At 35.2% G+C, this 15,213-nt stretch overlaps 1 protein-coding gene across 1 annotated transcript in view; it reads right to left on the bottom strand.

The window, feature by feature from the left end:
- LOC127946343 (myosin-IIIa-like) overlaps positions 1-4,824 on the bottom strand; it is a 38,080-nt gene extending 33,256 nt beyond the window's left edge. Inside the window, exons 1-4 of the mRNA XM_052542856.1 lie at positions 4,707-4,824; positions 3,569-3,714; positions 1,150-1,215; positions 801-956 (exon numbers count right to left, since the gene is read on the bottom strand). Coding sequence (XP_052398816.1) covers positions 801-956; positions 1,150-1,215; positions 3,569-3,594 — 248 coding nt within the window. The 5' untranslated portion in view covers positions 3,595-3,714; positions 4,707-4,824. The remainder of the gene's footprint in view (positions 1-800; positions 957-1,149; positions 1,216-3,568; positions 3,715-4,706) is intronic.
- Between the last annotated feature and the right edge of the window lie 10,389 nt (positions 4,825-15,213).

Below are 15,213 nucleotides of genomic sequence, written 5' to 3' on the forward strand. Positions count from 1 at the left end.
CTGGGGGTAAGCAGATAAACATCAAAATTTCATTTTTGGGTGAACTATCCCTTTAAGTAGGACATACCATACAGGTAAGTACTGTAATCTTTGCATGTGATTTCATAATTACTTCTATTGTACTTAAAATATACTGCTGAATGCACTGACAGCCATAAAATACTGTAAATTAATTTCTAATAAAACGTGTATGTCATGTATTAAAAAAATATTTATTTACACATTATTATGAAGTTGTGATTTATTACAATTAAAATACATTATCTTTAAATGTAGTATTGCTTGCACTACAGTTAAAATGATAATCAAGCACATCACATGTGCTTTAGAATGTTCGATAAGTGTACTTATTTCAAATGAAAGTTCAAATGAATTTTAAAGGATAACTTTTCATTTGACATTTAAGTCCCAAAATGCACTTTCTGCCAGTCAGCAGTAAGGGGTGTGTCTTGTAATCATAGGTCGAAGAGCGCGCTCAGCGAGTACACAGGATTGATATTAGCAGATCGACTATAGACAGTCAAAAAAAAAAAAAAAAAAGAAAAAAAAAAAATTTGGAGGAACACTAAATTAGTCATTTCATTAATATACCTCACGTTTTGAGTAGTATACTTTTACAACACTTTAATACAATTAAGTGCACTTAATTGCACAAAATGTAGAATGATACTTGTTCTAGGTCACATGGCTCGAGGCTTCATCTCATTCTTATTTGTGAAAATTTTTATTAAAACTTTTGGCATTTTAAACACATTGTATGACTCTCAGAAAGCACTAGAGCTATTTTTTTGTCTAACTACCTGGTTTTCTCAATAATGCCCATTTGTTGGTTGAGGTCGATTAGCTCCATCAGCTGCTTCTGCAGCGTCTTCTCTCGGCCCACAATCTGTTTGATGAAGACATGCTGAAGAAGGTCAAACACATTGGGCCTGAGCTCAAAATCCTTTATCAGACACCTGAAGGGGACACAGTCAAAAAATGGGAGATTTCAGTTACAAACATTGTACTGGTCAAACAGTAGGAGGAGTATGATGAGGCATTATGAGAAAGTTAAGTAATTATCTCACAAAATCAGCGTTGAAAAGAGAAACTTTGGATTTGCCACTGCTGTACATGTAAATCCAAATAAATTTAACCTGTGTTACTTACTTGCATATAAAATCATTAAAATCGTTTGACCAGAGCTCTGGTTGGTGTAGGGTAGGTGGAGGATTTCTGTTCAGAGAACAACAAATAGATAGACAAAGATAAGTGTGTGAAAGAAATGAGGAGACAACAGTTCACATCAAATTGATCCCATTAACTTTAAAGCGAAAAGACACTTCTCACTTGACAAGATTTTTAGAATACTGCCTAAAATTGTCTGTTAGGTGAATTGATGAACCATTTCAATTGTCCTTATAAGTACAGACAATATTAAGTATACTTAAAAAAAAAAAATGAATACCTGCATGTGCTACGTATAAAAGAGACCATGGCAAGTTGTCACATATGAGGTGTAATGTAATGTAATAAAAACTGCAGACTACTACTACTGCTAATACTACTATTTAATGGTTTGTCTCCTTAAAAATAAATAAATAAATAAATTATATATATATATATATATATATATATATATATATATATATATATATATATATATATATATATAAATATATATAATCAGTGAGGTAAAAATACTGCCATTTTTCTGTGGTGTCCGTGTTTTTTATTTTATTTGTTGTTTTATTATATTTGATGTCTTTTTTTTTTTTTTTTTTTTTTTTAAGTAAGTGTGTGCTGATGTGAAAAAGCTTTGTCTATGAAGGCTGCCAGAAAGCTTTTCCCTGTACATATAGATAAGTAAGTAGATAGACACTTAATGGTGCCACAGAGGACCTGACAAGCGTTCCCTGCTGTGGAACAATAGAGCTAATTAGCCATCATTTGGTGTCCTGGTGAAGGGGGCTTTTAGCAGAGGGAGAATAGGGTTCTGGAGGTGTACTCCAGCCCAATGGCTAGCACGTCATGGGCACTCTGTGCCTCTGACAGTGATTAATTACCCTAATGGGGGGCATACATCTCTGCTTATCACGCGCTGCACCCCACACAAACAGTGGATGTTAGACGCTTACATGGAAGAGGCTGGAGAAACACTTAGACTATTAAAGTGCATCCTTATCTGAAATGCAGCAGCAAAAATAAAACATTACAGATGAAAACAACAAGCCTTCTGCATTTTAAAGCACAATGTTAAGAGCACAGCATTCAAAACCCACGAGACAACAACAACAGGCATATTCAGGTTGTGTATCAGCTCTATCATGGGATGTGTTTATTTCTGGTTAATTTTTCTCCTGTCCGTAGGCTAAATCTGTGTATTCCTGTCTGTTGGTAGGAGGGGGATTGAAAACAGATATTTTGGGCCCAGGGCTCGAGGCTTTGTCTGGCCTAATCTAGGTCACACAAATGTAACACTTAATATCCCATCAGCATGTGCCACTGGCCTACTGCCGTTCACTGGGCATGTACCAGCTCTCAAAACCTACAGCACCAAAGTCATACCAGATCTCCTCTGATTCTACCCAAGACAGAATCATTCAACATAAGCACTGCAAGTTCAAAACTGGCTAATGTCATCCTGAAACATGAGAGTAATAAAAAAAAAATAAAAAATAAAAAAATTCTAGATTTAGAAATTCTAGATTTAGAAATTCAAAATTCTGCCAGATTTTGCAATAATAATAATAATAATAATAATAATAATAATAATAAGAAGAAGAAGAAGAAGAAGAATAAATAGCCATACAACAAACAAACTAAATCACAGGAAGCCCCGCCTTCTGAATGAAAACCCAATCGCTAAAATGTTGTCTATCATAACATCTGCCAATAGTTTCAGAGATGTTAGTGTATTATTATTTCTTTATATAAATATTTATATTTTTTAAGTTGTTTTCAGTGGGAGCGCCATGTTTTTGAAATAGCAAAAGTTCGTTGAGGCGCTGAAGAATGTCCAACTTTGGTTAAACACAGTACTCATCATTATCGCTTTTTAGTCAGCCATCCAATCAGGGGCATCAGGCACTTAGTATTTTTAAGGGGGCGCCAGTGGGGGTGGGGATGGGTGGGTACCAGTGTATCTTCTGATCTACAGTAGCAACACATTTGACGCTTCTGGCAGGGCCGGGACAAATTCCACAGCTACCAAACTCCACATCCTGCTTGTACAGCAACAGACCACAAGAAGGACAACAACGGAACCAAAATCAACTGAAGAGACAGAGCAAGTACTTTATATTGTGTCAATATACAAAACAAAACAAAAAAACAAATGACAGTTTAAAGCTGCTTTAACCCTACAAAAAATATCTGACTGAAACCAGCCTGGCTTCTGAGCTCCAAGGCCCAAATAAGCAACAGTGCCATCCATCTGCATGCTAAAATCACAAACTATTCCATATACCGAAACAAACCTGACCCATGATGTCTTTTTGAATATCATTTGAATATCGTGTACAGTAGACACGCAAATCAGCGTTTGTGTACAACAAGAGTCAAACATGCAAACATGAAGGCGGGTCACCTTGGAATTTTGAAGAGAGCTCTCATTGGATGAAGGTCAGCCAAGGGCGGGTCTCCATCACCCAGCTCTATGGCTGTGATACCAAGAGACCACACGTCACAGCGCTCGTCATAGGTGGAGTCGAGCTGCTGCTCACAGGCTATGACCTGGTCAAAGACACAAACACAGTCATTACTGAACTGCAAATGTTTATAACGGACACTGACTGCTGAACACTGTCACCAGAGCACAGAAATAACACATATTTTATCGTCTTATGTATTGGTCACAATCTGACAATAAATACACTTTTAAAAAAATGACTTCCACCTAAAGGTGAAGAGCATATTTCTATTATTATTATTATTATTATTATTATTTAATATGTATATTTATGATCCTGATGATCAATTTGTTCTTCATGTGTAATAAAAAATACAATAAAACATTACGTTTTCAAGTGAGTGTGGATCCTTTTTTTTCCCATTTGGTGTAATTACAAGGATCTATTGACTCTAAGCATTGGTTGAGCACAGTGAATTCAATTTTTTTGTGTGTAATATGTATATTAAAATACATTTCCATCTTAAATCTAACTAGCTACCACAGAAGTCACACAAATTAAATGTTCAAATTAAATTTAAAACTGGGGATAGAAAATGTCAATAAAAGCCAGTTTTCAAATGTGCAGTGCTGGATAAAATTCAGAATTTAAGAGATGGCTACAGTTGGAATAATGGCTACAGTTGGAATAATTAATTGGAATTAGAATGATAGAAAAATGATTTTATTAAATTGAATTCAAAATGATTCTACACTGGTAAAGTCATTCTATGAAATAAATTGTTCTTCCACCATTTATTTTAGATTATGTATTGCACATTCAGTATGTTGTACTACGCAAGCAACTGAAACTAGGACCTTATAGTGCAGAATAGAAATAGTTTAATAATACAGAAAATAAATAAGAATACTGCACACACTAAAAGCATGTTGATTTTATATTTTACGAGAGAGAGACTAATCAGGGACGAGATAAATATAAAAATATAAAGCAAAAAAGCAAGAAATGTGAGAAAAAACTAACTTATTCCTATATTATTGTACAGTAAACCTTATGCAGATAGAAAAACACGAAATTGAATACAGGTGATCTTACCCCAGAAACTTATACTGTCCAGTGTCTTTAGTATTTCATCCAATTAGTCCAGAAATGAAACCAGAAGGTTCACCGCAGATGTTTAGAAGTCTAAATGTGCACTAATAGTAAATCTCTGTGTTTTGATTGTATTGACACCTGGGACAATTGAGGCACGTAAGCCTCTACCCTTGAGTCATATGAAAATGTTGACTCTCAAAACAACTTCAGAGCTGTAGTCCTCATCCCCTATCTCATATGGAAATAGTATGGAAAAACGAAGTAAAGAAAAACATTTGCACTTACAAAGTCACCTCGATACTTTGCAAACTATTTGCCGACATTCCTACCTCAGGTGCCATCCAGAATGGTGTTCCGACTGAAGTGTTCCTCCTTAGCCGGGTGTTTGTAAGCTGGGCTGATACCCCTGGTGAGAGGAAGAAACACTACTTTATGTACAGATTCAGTGGATGACTTATGGAACTAAGGAATGTCTTTGGTTTGTCTGTTTTGGCGTTTAGCTGAGAGGCAATGTAAACACAATTTGAATAGAGATCAAACAAGGTCACAAAGAAAGAATAATGTGTTATCTTGGATGCAGGGATCATAGCAACCCAGCACTGACACTTAAGCCTTCGGAGACTGAAGTCATTATTTACCTAAAAACTTGACTTCAAAATCTTTTTCGAGAGCTGTGGTCACCATTCCCTATCACTGTAAGAGCAGAACGGACATTATGCTATAAGTCAAAAGGGTTTCAAAAGACATAATGGATCGTAAAGGAAGAGTTTTGAAAGAAGACAGAATTTTGTAAGGCTCTTATGTGCTTACTTTAAAATAAATCTCACCGACATCTGATTGGTCTCTTTTTATATCTGTTTGCATATTGAATTTAGGGGCAGTCGTGGCCTAATGGTTAGTTGTAACCCCAAAATCAATGGTTCGGGTCTCAGTAACAGCAGGAATTGTAGATGGGGGAAGTGAATGTATAGCGCTCTCTTCCACCATCAAAACCCAAGATTAAGGTGAGACCCTTGAGTAAGACACCAAAGCCCCATCTCCCTGGGCACCGCAGCAAAAATGGCTGACCACTACTCTGGGTGTGTGTTCAAAGTATAGTGTTACGTGTTCCAAGCCCATACGTCAATATGTAAATATCTGTCCTGGGAACAAGATTATTAGAAAATTGGATTTCAAAAAATTTAAATTTAATTAAAACCTGTAAATCACAAAGAATCTGAAATGTTTAGATTAGAGCTGAATTTTACTGTGAACACATGATTCATATTTGGTATGTTTTCAAAGTAATCTTCTTTCAATTTCTGAATGGATTATATTTTGAATCCCAAGCAAACAACCCATTCTTGGCAGTATCAAAAATAATTTGTTGCCCTCACAAGACTCACAAACACATTTAATCCCCACTACGCCAGAGACAAATACAGAAACATGGATTCACATATGCTCTGGACTGTAAATGGACAACAGAACAGAGAATAAGAGAAAGAGAGAGAGAGCGAGAGAGCGAGAGAGAGAGAGAGAGAGAGAGAGAGAGAGAGAGAGAGAGAGAGAGAGAGAGAGAGAGAGCACTACACAGTCTCCTGTGGCTGTTCCCTTTCTGCTACATTAGATCTGCACAGGACCCCGGGGCCATTTTTAATCATCAGAGATAACACTGCCAATTAGAATATTCATGACAAAGCCACTAAAGTGCCCTCCTCAAGTTCTGCCTTTCTTCTCGCTCTTTTTGTCTAATAATGCAGATTTTTTTCCCCCTCAGATGAGTCAGTGTGGGGGTTTTATCTGCTCAGCATAGCGTGGGTCCTTTCACACAGATAACGCATCAGCCCAGCGTGACTCTGAGCGCTCTGAGACGTGGGCACAAGGAACTTTTGCATACAGCCGTGGTCCGACAGCCACCCGCCCACCGTGGCTCCATTCCTGACAGTGGTAGACAGATATCGCCCCCAGCATGTCTCCGGCCAGGCACTCAACATATGCACTCTTTTCGGAAAAAATAGGTTGAAGGTAAAAAAAAAGAGCAATGTTCAAGTTAGATTTGTGTGGTTTGATGCAGACAGAGAATATAAAAGAATTAAGTCCCTGCTTTGTTGGCATCAATCAATAACTTCTCAAATTAAATAAATAAATATATATTTTTTTTACATTTAAGGTTATACAGATTAAACAGTCAATTATAAAATGGATAGTTGTGATCCTGAATGCGTATTGGTCAATATTGTTTTCCAAGCTGGAAAATTTAGTTCAGATGAATAAATAAATGAATAAGTAAATCATGAAGGATTTACTTTGACTTATTTTTCACTCAGAAATCGCTAGTAAATTGAACCAATAATTACAAAGGAACAGCGACTATCAACATTGAATGTGAAAATGAGGTAGAACGACTGAAATAGTATTTTCTTGTAAAACATACTCCATTGTGTCCAATATATTTCCTTTTTCATTTATATCGTATCCTCCACTTAAACCCTGCCCCTTTTTTATAGTTGACTGCAAGCTCATATCAGATCTGCCTCCATCCAATCAACAATCGATAAATTGTCCCTTGTCCTACTTATTTTTCTTCCATAATTTCCCAGTTCACTAGGATGTACTTCACACTTTGTTCTGTTGCTGCTTCAGTTTCGGAAATCTGAGTTGCACTGAGGCCCTTTCCAATGGAAACAAAATGGGGAAATCTGTAAACACACACACACTGTTTCAATAGCACACACGGAAAAAAACAACAGTGGTTTTAGTTTTTTTTTAAATCACTCACTAGCATTTTCTTGCCAATATTTATATATTATAATCGATGATTTGCTGTGTTGTGAATATAGTCATAGGGACCCACTTTATATTAAGTGGCCTTAACTACTATGTACTTACATTTTAATTAATAATTTATTACAATGTACTTATCGTGTACATACATGCTTTTACATTGTACTTATATTTGAAAAAAACCTACATGTAATTACATCTTTATTTAATTTCTGTAATTACATTTATAATTACACTGTTGACCCATACTTTACACCTTAACCCACCCTTAAACTTATACCTCCTTAAACCTTAAACCCATACCTCCAACCCTCTCCCTGACCTTACCCCTATCCCACCTCAATAGCAGCAAAAGTGTTTTACAATACAATATGAACACAGTAAGTACATTGTACTTATTTTTTTATGTAAGTACATAGTAGTTAAGGCCACCTAATATAAAGTGGGACCAGTCATAGCTATATATAAATCTCTTTATTATTCTCTTAACACATTTGAGTACACTTTAACATCAATCTAAAACTTTTACATTACATACAGTACATTTTATATCAGTTTCATTAATTTATTTTCAAAGTGCACTCATTTCGATGTGTTGACTACCATACCAAACTACACAGAAGAACATGACTGTAATTTTTAACTGTAGTGTGTCTGATATTAGAATTAAGCAATTTTGCATACATTGCAACATAATATATATAACTATATCATTACAAATGTGTATTTAAAGTAAAGCTGCACAGTGACAAAGGGCTATACAAATAAAGGTGACTTGTCTTGATCAGGCCATAATGATGCTCTGTACACACTGAATATAAGCTGATGAAGTCCTATTGGTCACATTTCTGTGATGTCACTGAGGAGCTCAAGTCAATGTCCTTTACAAGCTCTTTCTGCTGACAGTAATTTTGCTATAGCAGTTTTGAGTTTCTGGCATGAGTCATCACTCTGTCACGCTCTCTCTTCTCTCGTTTTCTCTCTCTTTCTCTCTCCACAGAGCTTACTCCAACTCCTCTCTCTCTATATTTGCCCATCCCCCTACACCTCCCTAAAAAGAGGAGGAGGTCCCGTTATCTCCCTTGGATGCAGTTGAGTAATTATGGCCTTTATGTGCCCCTGCTCTGGGGCTAATACCCCTATGAGGGGGTCTTTGGAGGCATTGAGGTGTAACTATTGCCTCTCAGGAGCTAAATTAGAGAATAGAGAATTACCTAAAAAGAGATTACATTTAGAGTGGATTTTAGGCTGGGAAACTAATAGTGAAGGGGATGAAGGGAACACGTGGATCATAGCAAACATTAGTCTGTACCACATCACAGAAGCATTTGATTGTCTGTTTATTCTCAGGAAAAGCATTTTCTGGCTTTCTAAAGGTTTATAAGCTCTCGTACGTTGTTCTGGAAGAGGCTCTTAAAAATGCTGCACTTACTGCCTCAATGAAAAGGGATTTTTTTTTTTTTTTCATGAGTAATGAAAAGAGGCATTCAGGAATGGTCTGTTTCATTGTTATATTTATGCTTGGTAATCAAGAGATGGCTTTATTTCGAACCAGTGTCGTTTTTGAAAAAAGGACAGTTTAACTGATTTTTTTTTCACAGATGAGGACAAATTCATTAAGTAATAAATAATGAGAGGCAGTGCTATATTGTGAATAGTATATTTGCAAAGTCTACACATACACTGTACACAAATACACTGAGATATTGAGAAAACTAGATAGATAGATAGATAGATAGATAGATAGATAGATAGATAGATAGATAGATAGATAGATAGATAGATAGATTGATTGATTGATTGATTGATTTATTGACTGAATCTGGTGCAAGTGCAGCCATAATGTAATGTAACACTACATACATACACATATATATATATATATATATATATATATATATATATATATATATATATATATATATATATATATATATATATATATATATATATAAATAAAATGGGTAATAACTTCAGACTACACTGAAAGCCACTGTAAAATATAAGATAAACATCAGGGTTATTTTGGTATCATTTTAGTATAACTTTATATTTATATTTTAGTTTTTAGTTCTTTCAAAAATATTTTATTTTTATTTTGAGTTCATTATTATTATTACTATTATTATTACTATTATTATTATTATTATTATTATTATTATTATTATTATTATTATTATTATTATTATTATTCATAATTTTAGTATTTCAGCTTTAGCTTATTTTCATGTAGTGTGCAAATATTTCACATTTTTGTTTAAGCTTTTTAAGTTCACATTTTTGGCTCTATGCCTCTCTCAAACAAGTCATTTTCTACAAAGTCCCTCCTTCCGACAACTACAGTCTGCTCTGATTGGCCAGCTGACCCAGTGCATTGTGATTGGCAGTACACCGCAAGCACTCGTAGGAAATGTAATGCCTAGAATCAAGTTTGAATGAGCTGTTTTAGGAGGGCATGGCAGAGTCTTAACTTAATAAAGAATATCTCTGTGGATTTAAGACTTTAGTCTTTGCAACTTTACAAATCTTCTTTATGCACCAAGAGCTTGTAATACTCAAAAAACTCCAAAGAGAAATAAAAAATAAATAAAAATAAATTAGTAAAAAAGGAAGCAGAATCATGAAGGCGAACTTGAATCTTTTAATGCTGTATGACTGCATCTCATCATGCAGCTCTGTTTTAACACACGCATTTGAGAGAGCTTCATTGAGTTAAGAAAAGCTAGAAGCAAATCATTAGTAATGAAAGCAGACAATATCCTCTGTCCCAATGACATGAGGACAGACAGGAGCTTTAATTCTAGCATGATAATTATCCATCATCATCATCACTATACATGTAAATTGACTGCTCTTGATGAGAAGAAATAAGTGCTATTCAATTAGCACTGAAATGCTGCATGTAATGGCTTTGACCCGTGAAAAATAAATAAAGTTTTCAAGCTATCCGGGCTCTCACTCACACACAAGCACACACAATCAATCATTCAGGCTTTCTCTTTCACAGCCAGCAGTCCCTTCCCAATAAAAGAACAACTTCCTCACCAAAGTCAACCATCTTGATTCCTCCTTCTGTGGTGAGCAGGATGTTGTTGCCCTTGATGTCTCGATGGATGGTCTTATTGATGTGTAAATGCTGGAGACCCTTCGGAGACAAGAGCACATGCTACTGACTCAGGCTCACTAAAACTATACACTTGTGTATACATTTCAAAATATAGAGGATCGAGAAATATTTATGCAAACATGTAGAGTGCAACCCGTTATATGGTAATATATATATATATATATATATATATATATATATATATATATATATATATATATATATATATATATATATATATATATATATATATATATTTTTTTTTTTTTTTTTTTAATAAACAAACAAACCTATTTCTATGGAAGGAGGGAGGGACAAAAAAGACAGAAAGAGAAAGGAAAACAGACATACACAAAAAATACAGTTATGCAACCAAAAGGCGCAATCAATCAATCAATCCTTAAAGGTGAAACACTCTACAGAGCACTTGCTTTTAAAATGCCTCACATTTCTGATTTTTCATGACAAATTCAACACACTACACTACATTTTCCCCTTTCATCAAGAGAGCAAGCAGGTCAAGTAATGGGTTCCTCATGGAAGTTCTGAAATATGCAGAGCGGAGTTTACAAAGGTTGCAGCTGTTTGTAATGTAGAGAGATTTTTTCCTAAAGCAAGCCCCCTTAAAATGACATTAAATTGTCTAGCTTGTCGCCAAGGCAACAACAATACCCCTTTATTTAGAGCCATTTAAGTCTCCTATTCACAATATCCCAAAATCTATTCCCTATTTTGAAAGAGGCATTGATGTGCACCTTGAAATTGTAAGAAAAAAAAAAAAATTTACTAATGCAACCAATTACAAATCCTTTGAAAACAATCTGCTTGATCCATCCTCTCAGCAGAATACTGAACACTTCAAAGGGAACATCAATGACTCACATCACTTTATGTCCTGAGAGGTCATTTACATTTTCAAAAACATTTACTTCTATTTCCAAGACTCATCCCAAGGGGTTTGGATGGGTGGGTTGGTGGATAGACTTGATTTTTCTGATTATGCATAAAGCTCAAACATCTGCAGAACTGCAAATATGTAAAGCTGAAGCTGGTCATTTCTGTGTCAGAGTAACACCAAACAGAATTGTGGGCAAGGATCTGCTATGGTGTTTTGAGTTGTTTTAGCACATTGTTATGTGATTGCCAGGGTGTTATGCATTCTTCATAGGTGGGATTCAAATATGATATATATGATATTCATTTTACGATTTACATTATCTGTCAGGGGAAAACTGTATTCGATAAAATTTTTGCAAAAGCACTCTGAGCCAGTTTGAGGTATCATTTATGTCCGTAGCACAAACCTGTGTGGATTTACATCTCAAAATGTAGTATTACTTTGTACTTTACTTAAATTTTTGGTGTTCTAAAACACAAAGTGCAAGAAAGTGAAATAGAAATAGAAAGAAACAGGTCTAGTGATGTGCTTTTTAAAAATCAACTTGAGCACCATGTTTTTAGAATGCTGGTAATAATCAAGTGCAAGAAGATGCAAGACAGAAGCGCAATGTTCAAACCTCCGTCTAGTGCATATTTACATAGAAAAACAATAGAAAAGCAGTATGTTGGAACACAAAATATGGTCTGTGTGAATGACCCCATATTACTAATTTAAAAAAAGACTCCGGACTTCTCTCTCTCTCTCTCTCTCTCTTTTATAAAACCTCTCAAAAAGGGCAACGAAACATTCAATTTAATTTGTTCTGGACATCCAAGTTTGGTAAGTGGTGGGCTGAAAGGGTCATTTATCATTGGGTTAAATAAGAAAGGTGAGATGTGGACACTTAAACAAAAAAGTATGTTGATTGGTATGAAATGTAATATTCCCACAGCTCTGAAGCCCATTTCGAGATCTCATTGCTACTGTGCCAAAGTGGCATTGTAGCCCACCTTCCTGTTTCAATACGGTTTACCTAAGTTAATTGAGTTAACTTCAGGGAGATGCCAATTTCATTTATAGCTACAGTAAATGCTTCAGAGTCAAGCACAGAGGTGGCAGCATACATGTTCTTAATTTGAGTTACTGATGAAGTATGATTTAATATATATATTTTTTTTTCAATTGCAGAGAACCTTTAATGCTATAAAAAGTCCAATAAATGCTAAAGACATAAATAAAAACATTTATTTTTAAGAGTGTTAGTGCGATCCTGGTCTTATTTGTACTGCTTTTATCAGACAAAAAAAAAAAAAAAAAAAAAAAAAAACAGATTCCCATTGTATCACAGAAACAAATGGTTCTCAATTAGAATGTCGAGGAAAAGTTAATTTATTTTAATAATTCAACTCAAATTGTGAAACTCATTTATTAAATAAATTAAATGCACACAGACTGAAGTAGTCTAAGAATTTGGTTCTTTTAATTGTGATGATTTTTGCTCACATTTAACAAAAACCCACCAATTAAAGATCTCAACAAATTAGAATATGATTACATGCCAGTCAGCTAATCAACTCAAAACACCTGCACAGGTTTCCTGAGCCTTCCAAATGGTCTCTGACAATCATTGACACACTTCACAACGAGTGTAAGTCACAAAAAATAATTTCCAATAAGCTGGCTGTTCACAGAGTGCTGTATCCAAGCATGTTAACAGAAAGTTGAGTGGAGGGAAAAAAGTGTGGAAGAAAAAGATGCTAAACCAACCGAGAAAACCGCAGCTTTATGAGGATTGTCAAGCACACTGGATTCAAGAATTGTACAGAACTTCACAAGTCTGAGACTGAAGTCAAGGCATCAAGGGCCACCACACACAGATGTGTCAAGGAACTTGGCTACGGTTGTCGTATTCATCTTGTTAAGCCACTCCTGTACCACAGACAATGTTAAAGGCATCTTACCTGGGCTAAGGAGAAGAAAAAAATTTACTGTTGCCATTGGTCCAAAGTCATTTTTTCAGATGATAGCAAAATTTGTATTTCATTTGGAAACAAATGTTCTAGAGTCTGGAGGAAGGGTGGAGAAGCACATAGCCCAAGTTGCTTGAAGTCTAATGTTAAGTTTCTACAGTCTGTGATGATTTGGGGTGCAATGTCACCTGCTGGTGTTGGTCCATTGTGTTTTTTGGAAACCAAATTCACTGCACCCGTTTACCAAGAAATCTTGGAGCACTTCATGATTTCTTCAGCTGAACAGCTTTATGAAGATGCTGATTTCATTTTCCAGCAGGATTTGGCACCTGCTCAAACTGCAAAATGCACCAAAAGTTGGTTAAATGATCTTGGTGTTGGTGTGCTCGACTCGCCAGCAAACTCACCAGACCAGAATCCCATAAAGAATCTATGGGTTATTGTCAAGAGGAAGATGAGAAACAAGAGACCAAACAATGCAGAGGAGCTAAAGGCCACTGTCAAAGAAACCTGGGCTTCCATACCACCTCAGCAATGCCACAAACTGATCACCTCCATGCCATTGAGGCATTTAAGAAAATGAACAGACATTTTTTTATGTTCTAATTTGTTTAGATAGTGAATTGGTGGGTTTTTTGTTAAATGTGAGCCAAATCATCACAATGAATTTATTTAATACATGAGTTTCACAATTTGAGTTGATTTACTCTAATTTATTGAGAAGCACCTGTATAACACAGTCATTCAAAATATTCACAGTTAGAGAAAAAAATAAAATAATAATAATAATAATGCCAGCACTGAAATCACAGACATAAACCATTCAAAATTATTCTGAATCTCATTTCCTACTGTTAAACTTTACTGTTAAACTGTACAGTTCTTCAGAGTGTCATGAAGACTAAAAAGCAAAGCTGACATCATTATGTCATGGCCACATCAGCCAGAGATCACCTGCCATCATTAAATTTCACCCTGACACAGACAGAGAGAGAGAGTGAGACATTTATCTAACAGAGTAACTTGAATTTTTTTTATTAAACACTTCCTTCAGGACTGCAACATTAAAGGGATAGTTCCCCCAAAAATGACAATTTGATGTTTATCCTCTTACCCGAGGGCATCCAAGATCTAGGTGACTTTGTTTTAGTAAAACACAAACAAATATACAGTTTGGAAATCAGGGCAAATCAGAGTAAAAAAAAAAAAAACAACATCAGCAAAAAAACTATACAAACACTATACAGTTTCTTGCACAGACTGATCATTTCATGTCTTTATACATCAATGTATCGTCATGAGCCACAGAGTTTAATTCGGTTTTGTTTCTGTATGTTTTTTTTTTACTCTACAAAGCCATGATTCCCATTCACTTCCGTTGCATGGCTGACAACCTGCAATGGCTTGAGTTAAAAATCTTATTTTATGTTCTACTGAAGAAACAATGTCACCTACATCTTGAATGCCCTGGGGGTAAGCAGATAAACATAAAATTTTGGGTGAACTATCCCTTTAATGACCAGGTTCAGGTCTATACTAGATGTAATACTGTCACATGGAATGGATGTCGATTGTGTTGAAATTATGCAGCCAAGCGATGATATATCAGATCATAATTTAGTTTTGTACAAACTTCATATAGCTTAAACTTTAACTTCTACTTCTTGTAACAAGTATGGTAGAACCATTACTTCTTCCACAAAAAGACTGTTTTTTAAGTAATCTTCCTGATGTATCCTAAAATTCCTTAGCATATCTAAAACCTCAGAACAAATTGATGATTTA

Source organism: Carassius gibelio, chromosome A24 (assembly GCF_023724105.1).
Source record: "Carassius gibelio isolate Cgi1373 ecotype wild population from Czech Republic chromosome A24, carGib1.2-hapl.c, whole genome shotgun sequence".
Lineage (NCBI taxonomy): Eukaryota > Metazoa > Chordata > Actinopteri > Cypriniformes > Cyprinidae > Carassius > Carassius gibelio.